Source organism: Lemur catta, chromosome 3, assembly GCF_020740605.2.
Source record: "Lemur catta isolate mLemCat1 chromosome 3, mLemCat1.pri, whole genome shotgun sequence".
NCBI lineage: Eukaryota > Metazoa > Chordata > Mammalia > Primates > Lemuridae > Lemur > Lemur catta.
In genome coordinates, this window is record NC_059130.1 from 97,029,276 (window position 1) to 97,049,853 (window position 20,578).

The 20,578-nt window shown below is 40.0% G+C and overlaps 1 protein-coding gene across 6 annotated transcripts; it reads right to left on the reverse strand.

Moving 5' to 3' along the window:
- Positions 1 to 8,387: 8,387 nt before the first annotated feature.
- On the reverse strand, positions 8,388 to 13,637 carry EXO5 (exonuclease 5). Of its 6 annotated transcripts, XM_045548132.1 has the most exons (5): positions 13,486 to 13,637; positions 12,779 to 12,948; positions 12,613 to 12,670; positions 11,905 to 11,967; positions 8,388 to 9,877 (listed from the first exon to the last, which is right to left on the reverse strand). In XM_045548132.1, exon 5 carries the CDS (start codon positions 9,866 to 9,868, stop codon positions 8,747 to 8,749), a length of 1,122 nt encoding a protein of 373 aa, XP_045404088.1. In that variant the 5' UTR covers positions 9,869 to 9,877; positions 11,905 to 11,967; positions 12,613 to 12,670; positions 12,779 to 12,948; positions 13,486 to 13,637; the 3' UTR covers positions 8,388 to 8,746. The 6 variants fall into 6 exon arrangements, with proteins under 6 accessions (XP_045404088.1, XP_045404084.1, XP_045404087.1 ...); XM_045548128.1 differs by having other exon boundaries at positions 12,613 to 12,948; XM_045548131.1 differs by having other exon boundaries at positions 12,613 to 12,948; positions 13,455 to 13,637.
- Between the last annotated feature and the right edge of the window lie 6,941 nt (positions 13,638 to 20,578).

Here is a 20,578-nt window from a genome sequence, read left to right on the forward strand (position 1 = left end):
GGAGGAGAGTCCTGGGTCGGTATCTCTGGGGCTGTCCTGAGAGCTGCGCTCATTTTTAAGAAGGAAGTGTAATATCATTTTCATTTGAAAGGATTGACATTAGAATTTTTAAGTACTGGAAAGTGAAAATCAGCAGTATGCCAAAGAATAACCTGCTCAGTAGGGTTTCTTCTAGCGATGCACCAGCTTAGGTCAGGGAGATGAAGAGGACTCTACTAAGACTGAGTAGGGATCGGTGAGATAGATGGAAAAGTAGGAGAGTTTAGATCTGCAAAACCAAGGGAAGAAAATGTTTCAAGAAGGAGGGAGTGATGCAGTGTGTCAAATGATAGGTCAAGCAAGATGAGAACTAAGAATTGGCCATTTCATTTACCACTAGTTCACTAGTGGTGTTGAAACATGCCATTTTAGCGGAGTGGGTGACAGTCTGATAAAGTCTGATGAGAGTTTGATAAGAGTGGGGGGAGAGGAAGTGGAAAAGTAAATATAGACAATACTTTTAAGTTTTGCTTTTAAGAAGAGCAGAAAAATAAGGACATCATTGGATAGGGATTTTGGATCCAATATCTTTAAAGATGAAGAAATTATAGTAACTTTGTATACTAATTTAAATGATCCAGTAGAGAGGGGGAAAATTGACAATCCAGGAGAAACAGGCTAGTTATGTGAGGAAAGTCCTAGAGGGAAAAAAGGCTGGAATCCAGTACAAAATCAGAGGGATCAGTTCTAAGCAAGAGTATGGACAATTCGTCCATTGAAATAAAAGAGAAGGCAGAGTACATAAGTGCAGATGCAGATAGGCAGACAGATATGGTGGTAGAAAAATGATGATGCCCTCTTCTTGTTACCGAACCCACAAAGGGGTCAGCCTAGGTCCTGTCATTCAGTGCACAAAGAGCCAATTATTTAGACAAGGAGGATTGCCAAGGAAGAAAGGAATTTTAATGCAAAAGCTGTCTGTCCAAAGAATAGGAAAAATAGTTTCACATCTGTCTCCCTGACTAAGAGGGCAAGGGCTTTTATAGTGGATTGTGGAATGCAGGTCAGGTTGTGTGGGGTTTGAAGTCATAGGGTTTTCTGGTGGTCTGATTCAAGAACCAGCTCTTGGTGATGGATGGTGAGTCCTGTGGAGAGGCTAGTTAAGTCTAGTTGTTAGGCTTTACTGGTAAAGTCTGAAGGAACAAGAAAGAATTTAGGGAGGGGGTCATTTTGCAAGGCCAATTATATTCTGAGTGCTTAATTTTCTCAGTGAAATAGGAAGCTGAAAGTGAAGATAGAAAGTACTGGAGGTCTGAGGAGAGAAAAGATAAGAAATACTGTATTATGTTGACTCTTACACACACTTGTTTTTCATATTTCAACATCTGTGAAATTGCTATCTTACAAATGATGTCATGACAATTTAATCAGGATCATTGTTTCTATTAGAACATAAAATAGTGGTAAATCTTATAATCAATGGCATCTGAGATTCTATAAAGTGTTAATTATTTAGGAATGTGAGAGAGTGAATGGATTAAGGAAATATTATTACTGTTGCCTGGCACCATGAAGAGTTGACTTGATATTAGTAACCACTGACTATACTGGAATTTTCAATGGCAAAGACATATTTTCATATCTCAACTTTTTTACAAAAAGGATACATTAAAGTCATGAGTGGTAGAATAAGGCTCATTACATCTTAATATCTAAAGTAATTTGGACCAGATTATTCATGTATTCTTTGATCAGAAACTATGTACTTTGTGCAACCTAAAAATTAGGCATTTAATTTTTAAAAAATTTTATTATGGCAATTTTAAACCATATACAATAGTAGAAAGAATAGTAATAAACCTCCATGTCCTATCACTCAACATCAATTATTATCAACTCAGGGTTAATTCTGTTTAATCTCTACCCTTAACCCCATTGTATATCATTTTGAAGCACATTCCAGAACATATAACTTCATCAGTTAAAGAGTAGACATTAATAAAAAAACCATAATATCATTTTCACATCTCCCAAATTAACAGTTCCTTAACATCATCAAATATCAAGTGATTGTTCAAATTATCGATTTTCTCATAAGTGCAATTTACAGTTTAAAAAAAATAAGATCCAAATAAGGTTCACACATTGCAATTGATAGATCCATATGCCTTTTAAATCCCCTTTAACCTACAGGTCCCCTCTTCCATTTTTTCCAAATTATTTATTGAAGAAATTAGGTCATTTGTTCTGTAGAGTTTCTCGCAGTCTGTTTCTTGCTGTTTGCATACCCCCAGTATAGTGTAACATGTTCCTCTGTCCTCTATATTTTCTGAAAGTGGTGGTTGCAATGAGCAGCTTTTTTTTTTAGACAAGTCTTACTCTGTTGCTCTGTTGCCTGGGCTAGAGGTCTGTGGTGTCAGCCTAGCTTACAGCAACCTCAAACTCCTGGGCTGAAGCAATCCTCCCACTTTGGTCTCCCAAAGTGCTAGGATTACAGGCATGAGCCACTGAGCCTGGCCTTCACCTTGTATTTTTATTTTATGGAGATCGCCTTAAACCTTAAACCTCATGAACCAACCTCTGCTAGCTTTAATGTCTTTGCCTGCAGCTTCCTCATCTCTCTCAGCCTTCATAGAACTAAGAAGAATTAGGATTGTTCTGGGTTAAGCTTTGGCTTAAGGAAATGTTGTGACTGGTTTGACCTTCTATCCAGACCACTGAAACTTTCTCCATATCAGCAGTAAGGCTGTTTTGCTTTCTTATTTGTGTGTTCACTGAAGTAGCACTTTTAATTTCCTTCAAGAACTTTTCCTTTTCCAGGCATGGTGGCACACACCTGTAGTCCCAGCTACTTAGGAGGCTGAGGTGGGAAGATCATTTGTCACTTGAGCTGAGGAGTTTGAGACCAGCCTAGGCAACATAGCAAGACCCCTGTTTCTAAAAAACAAAGAAGAAAGAAACTTTCCCTTTGCACTAACAACTTTGCTAATTGTTGGTACAAGAGGCCTAGCTCTCAGCCTACCTTAGCTTTTGACATGCTTTCCTCACTAAACTTAATCTTTTCTAGCTTTTGATTTAAAGTGAAAGACATATGACTCTTCTTTCACTTGGACATTTACAGGCCATTGTAGGGTCATTAACTGGCCTAATTTCAGTATTGTGTATTACAGGGAATAGAGAGGCCCAAGGAGAGGGAGAGATGGGGAATGACCAGTTAGTGGAGCAGTCAGGATGCACACAACTGATTAAGTTTGCTGTCACTTAGGGGCACAGTTTGTGGTGCCTGAAATTAATTACAATAGTAACACTAAAGTTCACTGATCACAGATCACCATAATAGATATAATAATAATTTTAAAAGTTTTAAATATTGTGAGAATTACCAAAATGTGACAGAAACATGAAGTGAGCACACAGTGTTGGAAAAATTATGCTGATAGACTTACTGTACACAGGGTTGCCACAAACCTTCAATTTGTAAAAACTGCAATATCTGGGAAACACAATAAAGCAAAACACAGTAAAACAAGGTATGCCTGTGTTTTCTCTTAATATGGGGATTACATTTAACATCTTAACATTGTAACACTCTAATTTGAACCTGTATCAGCTTAACTTCAAAAACATACAAAAACTACTCCTTTAGGGCTCTGTCCCCACACTTTTCCTTTTATTCTTACTGTCTCTATAATTGCAGAACCCACATCTTTCAGTTGTGGATCTCACAAAATTAATTCCTTATATACTGTGTGCCTCAGAACATAAACTAATAATTCTTTTAAATGTATTAGTCTCTTAAATTATGTAGAAAACAAAATGTGGAGTTACAAACCAAAGTTATGATAACACTAGCTTTTAGACTATTAATTTAAATAAAAACATTAGTATCTTAAATCACATAGAAAACAAAGAGTGGAGTTACAAAGCATTGTTAGAATAATACCAGCTTTTATACTTGCCCATATATTAATATTTATCTTTATTGAGATATTTGTTTCTTTATATAAGAGTTCCAGTGTCCTTTCATTTCCATACGCTCCCTTGAGCGTATCTTGCAGGGCAGGTTTAGTGGTAATAACCCCCCTCAGCTTTTGTTTACCTGGGAATGTCTTATTTCTCCCTCACTTTTGAAGTACTGTTTTGCTGAATAGAGAATTCTTTCATTAACAGGTTTTTTCCCCAGCACTTTGAATATATTGGTCCACTGCTTTCTGGTCTCCAAAGTTTCTGATGAGTAATCAGGTACTCTTGAGGATCCCTTGTATGTGATGACCATTTTATTCATACATTATCTTCTTGACTTTCTCCATATCTTTCTTTAGTTCTGTAGCATCCTTAAGAGAGTTGTTGTAAAGTCTCTGTAAAGTAGGTCCACCATCAAGTCTTTTTCAGGGACAGTTTCTGTTGACTTATTTTTTCCTTTAAGTGGACAGTACTTTCCTGTTTCTTTGTATGCTTTGTGATTTTTTGTTGTTGTTGTTGAAAACTAGGCATTTGAATGCAATGTGGTAACTCTGGGAATCAGATTCTTTCTGTTCCCCAGGGTTTCCTGTTTTTAGTTTCTTTGATTGTTTTAGGCTGTGTCTGTCCCAAGAATCAGCCTCACATGTAGGTCCAGTCAGGTGTTTTCTGAGCCTGTATCTCCCCTCAGTATGGATGGTGACCTTCTAATCTCCTCCATATATGCAGTTACTTTTGAATGTCCTACTCTTTGATAGCTGGCTCACAAGTGGAGAAAAAGAGAAAAATAAAGAGGAAAAATGGTGCCAGCTCTATAGATCTCCTGGAAGTCACTTCAGCCAGAAAGAGGAGGATCTCATAATAAACACGGGACATTCAGCATCAACGGCTGCCTCTTTGCACCTCTGTGATCAGAAGTAACGATCACATAAGCAAATGGATCCATGCTATTTGGAGAACAGGGTCTTTTTGCCCACTTTTGCTCCCACAAGCTGGTGCTGATTGCTCCTGCCATAGGACTGACAGGTAGAAGATGGGTAGCTACTACTGTACTAAGAGTTGAAACTGACCAAAATTAACAATTTGTCATTCAGGCTTCCTCCTGGAAGTTGCAAGGCTTCAGCAGACTCCATAGTTTCAAATTAGTGACATCAGACAGGTTCTACCACTGCGATTGCTGTCTAGGTGGGGAGACAGGATTTCTGGTGCTTCCTACTCTGCCATTTCCCCCAAATCCTCTCTCCATTCTCCCTTTTTGCAGTCATAGAATTTCCAGTTTTTGTCTGGGCAAAGGCTTGCCCAGAATAAAAACTACATATCCCAAACTTTCTTGCAGCTAGCTATGTCCATGTGACCAAATTTTGGCCAGTGGGATGTAAGTGGAAGTAGTAGTACAAATTTAAGAAATGTCTTTAAAGGGATATCCTTCTCCTATTCCAATTTTTTTTTTTTTTTTTAAGACAGAGTATTTCTCTGTCACCCAGGCTGGAGTGCAGTGGCACAAACACAGCTTACTGCAGCCTTGCACAGCTTTGGCTTTAGCAATGATGTTCCCATCTCTCCCTCCAAAGTAGCTAGACTACAGGTAGGCACCACCATGCCCAGCTAATTTTATTTTTTTGTGGAGACAGGATCTCACTATGTTGCCCAGGCTGGTCTTGAACTCCTGGCATCAAGTGATCCTCCTGCCTCAGCCTCCCAAAGTGCTGGGATTACAGGGATGAACCACAATGCCTGGCCTCCTATTCCAGCTTTATGCTGAATGTATAATGAATGACTGAATGTTTGCAGCCATTTTGGACTATGAAAAAGACATATGCTGATTCCAGACAAACAAAAGGGAAGGAACCTGGGCTTCTGAAAACATTGGGGGCAACACCAGACCTGAACAAGTTATATTTAGGCTTCTTTTAAATAAGAAATTTTTTTGTTTAACCACCACTGTTTTAGTAATTTCTATTATAAACAATTGAATCTCATCCTAATTAAGGTATTCAACTCATTTCCTAGCCCAGGAAGCAAATTTTTTTTTTTAATTGAGAAATAGCTTTGTCTACGGCCATACCACCCTGAACGCACCCGATCTCGTCTGATCTCGGAAGTTAAGCAGGGTCGGCCCGGATGGGAGACAAGAGAAATAGGTTTGTTGTGATGTCTCTTTTCATATATCTACTCACTGAACAAACATCCAAGAAGGCTGTAATTTGGAGTTCAGACACTTTAGGTAGACTTCACAAGGAAGAGATGACATTGTTAAGGTGGAAGCTGCAAACCAGGGAGATATCTGCTGTAGAGAACAGCATCAGTGATTGTCTTAGCCACGTGAGCTGCTATAACAAAATACCACAAACTAAGTGGCTTATAAACAACAAAAATTTTTCAATTCCGGAAGCTGGGAAGTCCAAAATCAAGGTGACAGCAGATTCAGCATTTTCTGAGGGCCCATTTACTGATTCATAGATGGCACCTTCTAACTGTGCTCAAGTGGTGGAAGGGGCAAAATGAGCTCTTTTATAAGGACACCTAACCCATTCATGGGGGTTCTTCCTCATTATCTAATCACCTCCCAAATGCCCAGTACCATTGCCTTGGGGATTTGGATCTTAACATACTAACTTGGGGGGAGGACACAAACATTCAGACCATAACAATGATCCTGGGGCAATCCCAACTACAGATATCTCAACTTATCTTGTGAGAAACCATAAAATGATAACCATAAAGGATTTGAGATCTTAGGGAATTACTGAATTCTCCACAGTGTCAGTATCTGAAACCAGCAGATGATTTCTTCTTGTTTCTCTTCTTCTCCTTCTCCTCCTCCTCCTACTCTTCCTCCTCCTTTTCTTCTGATGGGATCTTGCTCTGTTGCCTGGGTTGGAGTGTGTAGCACAATCATTGCTCACTACAGCCTTGACCTTCTGGAATCAAGCAATCCTCCCACCTCAGCCTCCAGGGTAGCTAGAACTACAGGCACATGCCACCATACCCACCTACTTTTCTTATTTGTTGTAGAGACAGGGTGTTTCACTGTGTTGCCCAGGCTGGTCTCAGACTCCTGGCCTCAAGTCATCCTCCCAACACAGCATCCTGAAGTGATGGGATTACAGGCATGAACACCATGCCCAGCCTTTTTCCTCTTAAAGCTTCTAGTGTAAATTAAGATGATATTACAGAACCTGAGCAAGTTCTTTTTTTGAAGACTGTTAATTAATATTGTTTATCTCATAGGGCCCTGATTACTATGCTCCCAATTTAATTGAAAACTTACTAGGGCCTATAATAACATACAGTCTAGGAAGCTTAACAACAGCAATAAAAACTTTATGCCACAATGATTAAGAGCATAAGCACTGAAGTCAGACATATCTAGGCTGAAGTCTACCACTTCCAAACTCTGGGACCTTGGGAAAGTCAAAACCCTTCTAAGCCTTGGTTCCCTCACTGAGAATACCAGATACGTAGATTTAATCATATAAAGTGATTAGCACAGTGCCTGGCACATAATAGTCACTCAGTAAATGGGAAGAGTTATCACAAGATTCCCAGTACCCATAGTATGTGCAGCTAAAGGCCTCCAGAGGTAATTTATTGTATTACCTTTAGATGTCCAGGTTTTACCAACTCACATATAACATGGAGTCATATGAACAATATTCACCATGTTCTGCTGGCTCTTAACCTTCCAGTTAATAAAGAAACCATCTCTGCCAACTGTCCTCCCCATACATTTGCTTCTGCAAATTCCCCAGCAGTGTCTCCATAAACAAATCCGTACCATCCCGGTGATGCCCATATCATTCTCTCTTCTAGCCTCTTTGATGATGTTTGTATAATAGCTAAGAAATCCACTGTCTTCTAAGATGGACTGAGACTCCTCTCCACTGCCTTTACATTTTCCTTAAAACATTATTTCTCACTTTATAAAAAGGGTATCACAGGACCATTTCACATAAGGTTGCACTGCTAAGATTCATAGATTGCTGCATGTCATTGCAGCTCATATGTTTGGGCTGTGGTACCACATCATCCACTCTTCTGATGATGGGCACCAGGGTAGTTTCTAGGCTTCTATTGTGAAAGCACTACAATGTATATTCTTGTTCATCTTTCCTGTTGTACACATGTAAGTTTCTCTTAGCATATACTCAGAAGTGGTATTGCTAGATGGTAGTCTGTGAATGATACATGTTACTTTGTGTATTAAAATTTTCAAATCTAGTATTTTCATTTTATGACTTTCTGTTTTTACTTCATCTTCCCTCATCTCTTTGAGAATATTTGTTATGCTTATTTTAAATTCTTGGTCTGCTCATTCTACTAATTCTCCTTCAGAAATATGTTTATATATGTCTTTGAAGGCAAGGAATAACATACACACACCTATGTATAGTGGTCATCCTTGAAGGATTGAGACTATGATAAAAAACATCAGTTCAACTACCCTAGACAGCATTTCATTTCATTTTATTATGTAAAATGTAGAAATCCTTGATTAAGAAAAAATAGGGAAGACATCAGAAACCAAAGAATTTTCTGAGGAAAGCAATGTTTGCTGAAGAGTATTTTTGTTCCAGCCACGATGACCATCAATCTTCTTGGCAATTCATGGCAAAGCTCCACGGTGTATTGCTCCCACTCATTCTTGAGCCTTGGTCCTGGATATGAATGTTGTTAGAGGTTGTAGAAATAAAAAAAGAACCAAAATAAGAACACACTCTATGAAAGCCAGAGACTCGTCCTTTAACTTAGGTATTAATATATTAGGCACAGGAACGATCAACATTCCTGAAAGCATACCTTCTATTCATTTGGGTTTTTTGGCCTGAGGCTTCAGTGTGGAGCTGAGCACTCCACCACCCTTCCTCCACTCACAAATGTCTGCATAGTTGCATGTCCGGCACTTCCAAGCCTCCTCCACATCGACCCCTTGAGGTTCTCGGTGTCCCATCCAATAGGCCATATAATGCTGCACCTTGCCCCTCACCTCTTTCTCTTCAAAGGTTACAGTCTCTGTACCTAGCACAGTGGCAGTCTCTTGGTGGATATACTCAATCTTCAGGATATCAATAACGGGGAGGTCTGACAGTGTTAGAGACAAGAAGACCAGTTCCATGAGGTCACCCAAAGACTTCACAGAGAAGCCTCCCTGCTGGGCATGCCTTAGCACTGAAGGCCCCAGTGGCTTTTCTGGACACAATTTTGTATGGTGGATTAAGCTAGCAGGGGTCACTTTCCCTTGTACCATGGCATCAAAGATATATTTGTATAGGCTAACTTGAAAACAGTCTTTCTTTTTCTGAGCTTCTAGAGGGAGTACAGGGTGCCTGCGTGTCTTGAGTTCAGCCAGTTCCAGTTCCCCTTTTGCTGTATAGTGCAGCTCATCAATCACTCCAACAAGAAGCACACCCTCCACTTCCCCAAACACTGGAAATTCTCTGATGCGCCCTCCTGACTGCAGGGTAGGAATCATTGATAGTATGTTCAGAAACTTAATTGCCCAGGCATCTTCTTTAGTGGTAATGGGAATAGTCACAAGATCATGAAGTTCCAGTTCTCTAGCTAGGTGGATGCTGGCACCAGTGTCCAAAACAGCTGCCTTCTCAGGTACCAAGAAACCAGGAAGCTCCTTCCCATATGCAGTTTGTAGTTCACACCAGTTCTGAGTAGACAGGTCAGTGACATATAAATATTTAAGGTGGAATCTCTCCATAGGCGATGAGACATCCAATCCTCTTTTCCAGTTTTGTAAGCTTACAGGCTTGTCATCCTTCCCAGGGGGCTCAGTAGAAGGGCCAGACTTGCTAAGTGAAGCACTTGACTCTTGGGCATCTTCTAGGTCCAAAAACTCCAAAAACTCTGAGTCACTCAAGTCTGAGAAGCCTGAGGCTTCTGTTGATACTGTCTCCTCTTCCCCAGTCTCTGCCATGGCACAGCTCTGGATTGGGCAAGGAGGGCCATGCATAATATGTTAAAGAAACACACTGTCCAGATAAAGAACTTCTCAAAAGCACTTTCAAATTCCAATGAGATTAAAAAAAAATCATGACAAATTACTTAAATTCTTTAAAGAAGCCAATTTATTTATGACCAATTAGTAATACCACAGAGTTGCAGTACACGTATACTTCACAACAGGGCTCTTTATATCATCTGTATGTATGCCTGGCAGAATTTTTTAAATGGAAAAATAGTTTTATTCCTGGATCTGCCACTAACATATTGTGTGTGATTTTTAACTGAATCACCTTCCTTGGCCTTAATTTCTTCAGATTTGAAAGGAGATTTGGGGTTTGCCTTTTCTGCTTCAAAATTTTACTGACTTAGAACATTATTACATTATTTTAAGTGACTGTACATCTTTGTAAAGGTAGGAGCAATGTTTGACAGTTTACGGCGGGCCACTTCTACAAATTCTTTGATATAAAGTCCTTGATCACAAAAGTAAATCTCAAATACAGACTGTTCCTTGAGAAAAATCAGCCCTATGATGACTTTTTAAAAAAATTTTTTAATTTTTATTTTTTTGAGACAGTGTATTGCTGTTACCCTGGCTAGACTGCAGTGGCATGACCATAGCTCAGTGAGACCTCAAACTCCTGGGCTCAAACGATCCTCCTGCCTCAGCCTCCTGAATAGCTGGGACTATAGGCACGTGCCACTATGTCCAACTAATTTTTTTGTATTTTTTTGTAGAGAGAGAATCTCGCTCTTGTTCAGGATGGTCTCAAACTCCTGGCCTCAAGCAATCTTCCCGCCTTGGGTGCTAGCATTACAGGCATGAGCCACCACCACCGTGCCCTGCCTCTGCTTTTCTTTAAACCAGGAAACAAAGACCACGCATTATGTTTGACTGTTTTATCTCTCAAGTATTTTTAATCTTAAGAAACTAGGCAAATTATCTTGTGAAGGTATTCTGTTTAAGCCTTCCTCCAAGCCTCACATATCTAACTTTGCATAGACAGAAAACAAAACAAGGTATGCCCAGTCAATTAGTATATGACATTGAGTGCCAGAAAAATAAATAATTTGACACAATTTAAGCTGATAGAGGGAACTATGAACTAAGTTTCTCCTTCTTGCTATTCTAATAAGCACTGACTAAGGTGACTGCACCAACTCCCATGTCAAAGCTTAAGAAGTGATGCCCTGAAAAATGTCTTTAATGTTATGGTAGTGCTTAATGAATTTTTAAATAGTCTAAATGTCACTAATAAAAGAAAACATAGATAGCCAGAATAAAAGTTACTTGCAATGAACAAAAGAAATACAATGTTAAGACTTTTGCTTATACAGTATCTTATGAAGTAATAAAACACATAACTTTAAACATTCTCGTAGGAAAAAAAGTAATAAAACACAGAAGCTACACATTTGCACAAGTGTCTTAAACTGTAAATATGCTTTAAATAATAATAATTTCAAAATCAGTAACTTTATTTGAACTACAAAGTCCCTGAAAATTTCAGAAAATCTTTACTCTCTACCAAAGTGTGCACTCTAGGGTTTTTGTGACGGGGAAGAGGAGCACAAAGTCCAAATGAATTAACCTTGAAAATTATTTTATTTCAAATATCTGGACCTGGCTGCCCAATATGGTAGCCACCAACCATATGTGGCTACTTAAATTTAAATTAATTAAAATGAAATAAAATTTAAAATCCATTCTCTTTGTTGCACTGGCCACATTTTAAATGTTCAGTATCTACATGTGGCAAATGGACACAGTATAAGGCATAGATATAGAACATTTCCCTGATCACAGAAAGTTCTACTGAACAGCACTGATTTAGATTATTTCATGTGTATGCATTAACTGCCCAAAGAGAGAGTAAGTTCCTCAAAAATACAGACTTTCTACCTGTTTTACATACAACATTGAGAACAGGGTAATCCTAAACAGGTAAGTGAAATGTCTTGTGGAGATGAATCAAACGGGGGGGCATTCTCTATGGAATTACTCACCTAAAAGAAGAAAACAATACACTAAGGATGGACAGTTTACTCAGATGTGTGGCTGAGACTTTCCTATGCAGAAAAAAAATCCAGGAGAGAGCATAAATATATAAACGTAGTGAATTGTATCCCAAAATGTAGTTTGTATCTCTTTGACACAAGAGGATTTTACATGGTACATGGACCAACATTATTAGATACACCTTAGATTTACTATAAAACTATTGGAACATTCATGAAACATCTAATTTCATCAATATTATTTCTTACAACAAGTTCAATTCTTTTAAAAATGTAAGTAAAAATGAAAAAATTAGAATAATAATATAAGTAGTACACACATACGGCAAAAATTGTTAGGTGGTAAGTGAATGAGATGTTTGGGAAGCACCGGCATAGTGTCAAGAGTCTGGGGGTCCTACAGATCTGGATTTTGAACCTGATCCTGAGTAGTTCAGTAGTATTTAATAGTATGCTACCTGCCTTTTGAGTAATCTTGGACGTTTTAGTTTTCCTGAAGCTACTGACAAGCTTTAAAATGAGGGTACTCCTTCTAACCCTACTCAGGTACCAAACATTGAGTGACAAACATAATATATATATTAGCACTCAGGAAATGTGGAACTCGTTCTCTTTCCCAAGGAAGAGATGAGAGAGTGTATCTATTTTCTCTGACAAATGAGATTAAACTTTAGAAGAGACGAAATTTCTACTCACCTGGGCCTCACTTGATTTTCCTCCTCACAGGGAAGGCCAGAATGCTGAAATGACAAGGCTAGGGGCAGAGAAAGAAGCTCTGAAAGACCAACTGTGCATCAGAGAACCTAGATTAGCAACTTGGGTCTTTACTATGGTAAATTTGGGGCTTTTGGTCCTTTCTCACCTGATCATTCCCTTACGTTGTAGTGTTTTCTCCTCTCTGATCCACCCACACTTCACAGACTATTGCCCACCTCAAATCCTAACACTTGCCTCTCTCCTGGGGCAAACTCTCCATGATTTTGTCATTTTCCCCATACTCTGGATGCAGTTATTTGATCCAATCTCTGTTCCCTGCAAGAAAAAGGGTAAAAAATAGCCAGGTTCCCTTTTCCAGCTCCATCTTCAGCCTAGAAGCTCGGGCAGGAAACCTCAGGTCAGAGGCTGTACCTCTTTGTGGTCCTGCTGCCTGCAGAATTGCCCGGCCCTTCACCCTCAACATCCTGACCTGTTTGGTGCAGGCTGGACTTGTGGACTCCAGGGGCATCTGCATTCAGCGGGGACCTTCCCTCTGGTCCCAAATCACTTTCTCCCTGGAGTGCCACGCATTCCCTACTGAGCACTTCCTACAATGTGCTGGAGGAGCCAGGAATGAGAGCATAGGCTCGCTGGCTTCGGGGAGGGGTCCTAGCAGACCATAGGGTCTTCCAAGGGCGAAGGTCCAGAACGGGAACCTGGCCTGTGAGGGGAGACTAAACGAACCGCTTTCCAGGAGCCGCTGCCACCACCCGGTGAGGGGGACGCGGAGACCGTGAGGACGGTGCGCAGCCCGCCAGCCCATTCGCTGGCCTTCCCCTAACCTCAGATACTCCTCCGAACCCCCGTCTCCACCTGGTTTCGCTGCGGCCTCGGAGCTGTTCCCAGACGCTTCCCGCGAAGAGTTTGAGGAGGCTGGGCAGAGCGCGCAGCTACAGCCGACTGTCACCCCACCCGCTGCAAAGAGTTGTCCAGAGCCCAGTCCCACAAAACCCAGCGGCCGCCCAAAGACCGCCCCTTCCCAGAGGCCTCAGCGGCTTCGCCTGTCCTCGCGAGGCTGTGGCTCCCACGGAAATCCATCTCACTGCGGGGCGGAAGAGCATGCTACAAACGCAAGGGCAACTCCTGGGAACTCGCTACAGGCGGGCTGTCCCACCTTGTGGGCCGCTGTCTGCACGTCGTTTACTTCCGGGCGGAGCTACTCTATCTCCTGACCTATGAAGTCCCTCTCTGGCGGGGTCTCCCGGCAACTGCCCGGCCAATCCTAGAAAGTCTGGCCACGTCGCTTGCCCTGGTGCACCTGGCCTCTGTGTGTTAATTGCTGCATCCTTGCTTTGCCACCCTCGGATTCTCTGTCCCCATCTTGGCCCTTGCACCAGATTTTCCAGCTAAGGGAACAACCACGAACTCACTCTTGAAAGATGCTGGCGCCTTCCTCATCAATGTATTTCTTTTTTTCTGTTTGCTTACTTTTAACTAACATTTATTGGGAAATGTAACACAACTATATTCTCAAGCATAAAACAAAGGTAAGTATAATTATTATTGAACATTAAACAGACGTCATCATTAGAGCAAAACTAGAACAGTGCCACTCCCTTCCCAAAGACACTCCTGAGGCAACTACTAGCTTGACTTTTATGGCACTTCCTTGCTTTTCTTTATAGTTTTTCACACATATATGGAAATTTGATTTATGACAAAAGTTGGCATCACACAGCAATGGAGAAGAGATGGTCTTTTCAATGAAGGTTCTATGACAATAGGGGTATCCTTATGAAAAAAATATAAAAAGGGACCTCTATCTCCATCACAAATATCAATTCTAGGTGGATTAAAGATTCAAATATGAAATGCTAAACTATAAAGCTTTTAGAATATAATACAGGAACTTATCTTTTGGACTTCAGAATAGGTAAATATTTTTAAATAAAAATAGGGTAAAATTAAGAAAACTACAAAGGATATTTTGTGTCAGTTGGGAAAATTTAAAAGTGACTTGTGTTTTAGATAATGTTAACAATCAAGTACAGATATCCTGAGAGTAATAATAATTTTGTGTTTATGTAGGAAAACGTCCTTTTTCTTAGAAATAAGAAATATAGAAGTTGAGGAAAAGCTTTTTAATCAAGTGAGATATGAGAGGGCATTCCTGGATTGAGGCTGGAAAAGATTTCTGCCTCCTTTCCAATATAACCTTCCTTAGCCAGGATGTAACTCCCAGTGCCAGGAAAACTCCTTCCCAAACCCTTCAAAACATGGACAACTCTCTTCAAATGGATTTGGGGGGGGACAATGCCACTAGGTGGCGTGAAGCAGAAGAGACTGAGAAACAATCATGGAATTTGTGAGGAAATCCAAGACAGAAGTACCATATTCCCCAAAGCTTTCAATCAGAGGACGAGTGGTGGGCCTCCAAATTCAGAAAAAAGATGCCTTTTTCCCCAAAAAGATATCCTAGGAAGTCTGGATCTTTAAGGCCCATCTATATACAAAAGTCATTGATTTGGTTCTTTCATCTCCAGGTCTATAACCATGGAAATACTGTTTGATACAAATGGTCCATTTTCCTATCTGTCCATCCTTCTTTCCTTGGTCTTTTAGAATATAGGATTTGTACCTCTAACATTGTACTGGCTACAGTCTACCATATATCAGAGGAGGTCTTTATATGAGTAGTCTCTAAAGTAGCACTGTCCAATACAGAAACCACACGTGGCTCCTGAACACTTGAAATGTGGTTAATCTGAAATGAAATGTACTATAACTGTAAAATACACACTGAGGCTGAGTGTGGCAGCTCATGCCTGTAATCCCAAAACTTTGGGAGGCCAAGTCAGGAGGATTGCTTAAGACTAGGAATTCAAGACCTGCCTAGGAAACATAGCGAGATCCCACCTCTATGAAAAAGTTAAAAATTAGCTGGATGCAGTGGCACATGCCTGTAGTCCCAGCTACTTGGGAAGCTGAGATGGGAGGATTGTTTGAGCCTAGGAGTTCAAGGCTGCAGTGAGTTATGATCACACCACTGCACTCCAGCCTGGGTGACAGAGAACCTGTCTCAAAAAACAAAACAAAACAAACAAACAAAAAAACCCCACTGTATTTTGAAGAATTAGTACAAAAAATGTAAAATAACTAATAATTTTTCTTATTGGTTACATGATATTTAGGATGTGTCTGGTTAAATAAAATTTTAAAATTAATGTTACTGCTTTTTATTAATGTAGTTGCTAGAAAGTTTACATATGTGGTTCACATTTGTGTTGTGGCTCACATTGCAGTTCTATTGTACAGTGCTGCGAGAGCATCAGAACCTTAAGAGCAGAGAATTTATGTTGCTCAAGTTGTGTTCCTCACAGGTGCTGGAACAATTGACATAATCTTTATATACTCAAGAGAACTTCATTGACAATATTCTGTATTTAAGAATCTTCTCTTCCCCATATAAAGATCAGCCTCTCTTCAGCCAAACTCGTGGTCATTGAAAAGGGCATTTTTAGTCACAGAAATCTAGAGGAGGCTGGGAAATTGGGGTAGGTGGGAATGAGGTAAGGATGTAAGCCTGGGGCATGCTTCAGCTACAAGCAGGAAGCTTCAGATATAGGTCATCAAGGGTTTTCTCTTTCCATTTCTTGGGTTTGTTTCCCCTGTGTTTGCTCCATGTCCAGACAGCCTCCCTCCTCTTACACTGCTAGTAGTTTCCAGGACTATGAAAGTCTTACAGATTTGGTGTGTCCAGTGGAAAAAAAGGAAATCCACTTCCCTAATTGTTCAAACATTCCAGAAATTGGCCCTGATTAATCAAACTGGGGTTATACAGTATGCCTGTCTTAGCCAGAATCTTATATAAAACAGAGCCTGAGGCAGCATGCGTTTTGTTTTTTTTTTTTAAATTTGTGGTGCAAATCCATGGTAGCAAGGACAAGAGGGAAGTGGAGCAATCAACAATGTAAAGCAAATTGAAGTGGTGTGTTATTGCACTGGCTATTGCTTCATGGGGAGCCATGGTTCTTCCACACTGATTTCTAAGTAATTTTATAAAATTTAAATCCTATGTTGTCAATTGTCTCTAGTCTAAAATCCTTAGGATAAGGCTTATTGCTTTAGTTAATTTATTAAATTGAGCCAAGAATTTATGGGTTCATCCAGGAAGGCATAAATTTTATGACATGTATCACACATCATTGCCTTATGATGTAGTGCAAACTAAATCTGGGAGGATGAGTAGGAGCTAACAAAGAAATTGGGCAGAAGGAAGAGGAACAGAAACATGAAATATAATGGAGTATTTAGAAGACCCTAAGATCTTTATGGTTGGAGCAAAATATGCTTGGGTGGAAATTTGGGAGCCACTTCCAGAAAAACAGGCAATACTCTATACTGTGTTCTATATTAAGAAATTTGACCTTTATTTTCCAAGTTATGAGAAATCATTGAGGGATTTTAAGCAATAAAGTGGTTTGATTAGACGTGTTATAGAATGATCACTTTAGAAACAGTGGGGAGGATAGAGAAATGAATCCAGATTAGATATTGAAAACCCATTTGGGAATCTTTTGTTGTTGTTGTTGTTGAGACAGAGTCTCACTGTTTCCCAGGCTAGAGTGGCATGGCGTCAGCCTAGCTCACAGCAACCTCAAACTCCTGGGCTCAAGTGATCCTCCTACCTCAGCCTCCCGAGGAGCTGGGACCACAGGCATGCGCCACCATGCCTGGATGATTTTTTTTTCTATATATATTTTTAGTTGTCCATATAATTTCTTTCTATTTTTAGTAGAGACAAGGTCTCGCTCTTGCTCAGGCTGGTCTCAAACTCCTGAGCTCAAACGATCTGCCTGCCTCGGCCTCCCAGAGTACTAGGATTACAGGGGTGAGCCACCGCACTTGGCTCCATTTGGGAATCTTTTAAGCAGTTAGGAAGTGCTAACAACCTGATTAAGGCATTGGCGATGGGAATGGGAAGGAGGTAGACTGAGGAGATCCTAAGTAAAATATACAGAACTTGGTGATTGGGGGAGTTAATAGATGAGAGGAAGAAGTTTAAGTTGGAGAGTTGGATAGATAGTCATACCACTTCCTGGGTTAAGGAATACAGATTTTATTGAAAAGATTATGAGTTGAGTTTTAGACATGTTGACTTTGAGGTGACTGTGTGATATACTAGTGGTATTATCCAGTGGAACATTGAATATAATGCTCTGGTGCTCTGGTACATTTCTGAGATAGAGATGTACATGTAAGAAGTGTTGGGATATCAAATCAATAAGACAAAATGTATAGGTAAAGAAGAGAATATGCCTAATGGCACAGCCTTGGGAAAGAACATTTCTGTGATCAGCAGAGGGAGAAGTGCCTATGAGGTAAACAGAATGAAGAAACAGGCACTGATAACAAGCCAAGCCAATAGGTAGGCTCTAAAGCATAACATGAATACCTCCTAGGGCAGCAGCAGATCTAAGAAGTAAACTTCTTAAGAATGGCAAAGAGTGGCTATTTAAAGTCAATTTAAAATAGGTGTTTAGAAAGCTACGATAACCACCTTGGAGAAAAAGTTCTCAAAAATGTGATACAGGTAAAAGGTTATGACGAATTAAAGGAGGGGATTCTCCATTTCTTCATCTATAAAGTGAGGGATTTAGATTACGTGAGTTCCTAGACCTTTCCAGTTCTAAAGTCCTGATCCTATGAGCTGGCATTGAAAAATGGGTACGATTTGGAACTCCATGAACAGGAAGCCCTTCCTCTGGGAACTGCTCTCCTGCCCTTCCAGCCACCAGTCCATCCATATGGTTCTCACAGAAGCTGAGATTTCTGTCTACAACTGATTTGTTTAGAGGTAGACAACGTGACCTAGCTGGGTCAATAAGAATCCTTCCTCAGGAATTTGAGACTGGAAGTGAGAAAGAGAAGACAGCTTTTCTCTGGGTAATGGAAACTGAATATATGGAAAATCTGGAGCTGATGGTAACCATGATTTGCAATGAGGTGTTTAAGAAAAAAAAAAAAAGGCAGCCAGAATCAAGACATAGAAGCAGAGGTGAGAGAGAGTAAAAACTACATGAGTCTCCCAAAGTGCTTCAACTCCTGGTTCCAGTACATTGTTAGCAGGTATCACAGTCCCTGAATTCCATGAGATAACCCAATATTCCTCTAGTAATATCTTCCTTTGAGACTTAAAGCAGCCTTAGTTGATTTCTGTTATTTGCAACCCAAAGAGTCCTAACTAATAAACTGAATTTGGTCAGAGCCCATGTAAAGAGAAAAGTAAATGGAAGATGAAGCTGTAAGATAGGACTGGATGTAATGGAGGCTCTTAAATGCCAGGCTTTGGATTATATTAATAACTGGAGTAGTGGCTGTGCGGAGAGAGCTGAGGGGGAATCCATTAACACTTTCAGAATCACTAAAACTTTCATAAAATGTTGACTGAAAAATAAAACATACAAAATCACTGTCCTGATCTTGGTGCTCAGCTTTCACATCATAAGCAATGTTAAATAATGCTCATTCATTAATGTCTATTAAGTAGAAAGTCATGTCCCTCCTGCCTCCCTCCCTGTGTTAACTATAACTTGCTAACATAAGCATCCTGTAAAATGCTGTGTGTGGTCAGGAGATCATTAATGGTAGACCCTGCCATCCTACATACCCTGCCTCGATCATCACTTCTCTTCCGTTCCAATCAGAAGTGTTGCAGCCAAGATTATATTTGCTAAGGTGAATGGATCAGTCTCTTTAAAGGGACTCTCTTTCATTGGCCAGTTCCAGCCACAGAAGTCAGGGTCTAGAGCAGTTGGTGGAAAGGTGTCTCCTCTTTCTCCAGCTGAGACTGGTGGTCTTGGCTACTATTCACAAAGATGCAGATTCTTCTGTGGCTCCAGGGATGGCAAATGCTGATGTTTCTGGGGGATGCAGCTCAGTTGGTACTTCTAGGCCATGTTATTGAGACAAACTGATGCTTCTTGGATGACTGACAGGGCTATTGGTCCAGGAGATGCTTCAGCATCAGTTATGGCTCCTAAAGCTCCATATCTTGCTGGCAGAAAACCAAATCGGTCCAACCTCTATAGTCAATTTGCCAATATCCATCCTACAAATGCACATACCCCCTAGCACAGAAATCCCAGTTCTAGGAATTTACCCTACATATACAATTACATGTGTGAGAAATGAAAACATGTAAGAATATTCATTGAATATTGTACAAAAGACTGAAAATAACCCAAATCTATCCATAGTAAAGAGGCCAAATAAAGTAATTTATACCATGGAATACTATGCAGCTATAAAAAACGAGTAGGCACTTTATATAGTGAGGTGGAATGACCTCCACAAAATATTAATAATGTGCAGATGTTTGTATAGGAGGTAGCCATTTCTGCTTAAAAAGAAAAAGGGAAACTGCATATTTGTACTCTCTTGGATGTCAATAGAAAAATCTGAAAGGGTGCACAAAAAATTAGTTATAAAAATGACGTCCCTAGGTCAGAAAATTTGGTGGTGGGAAATGCAGGGAAAGAGGCTTTTCACTATGTACAATTGCTCGTGCCTTCTGAACTTCATACCATGTGAAAGCTTTCCTCATTAAAAGAATAAAATTTTAATTTACAAAATAGGGATGGCAGTATTTTAAACAGTAGTTCCCAATGCCAATCTGTACATCCGTGAATACTCGTGAAGAATAATTTTTAATCCAACATGAAATCAGAAAAAAAAATTATGTTCTGAATTTTTCATAATACTGAATTCATTTAATTAGTTTGAAGGATGAGATTTTATTCTTTCTTTCTTCCTTTTTTTTTTTTTTTGGAGACAGAGTTTTGCTCTATTGCCCTGACTAGAGTGCAGTGGTGTCATCATAGCTCACTGCAACCTCAAACTCCTGGGCTCATGTAATCCTCCTGCCTCAGCCTCCTGAGTCGCTAGGACTACAAGCACACACCAC

Coding starts and splice junctions, on each gene's coding strand:
- EXO5 (XM_045548127.1), bottom strand. CDS start 9,904: ATGCATGGCCCTCCTTGCCCAATCCAGAGCTGTGCCATGGCAGAGACT.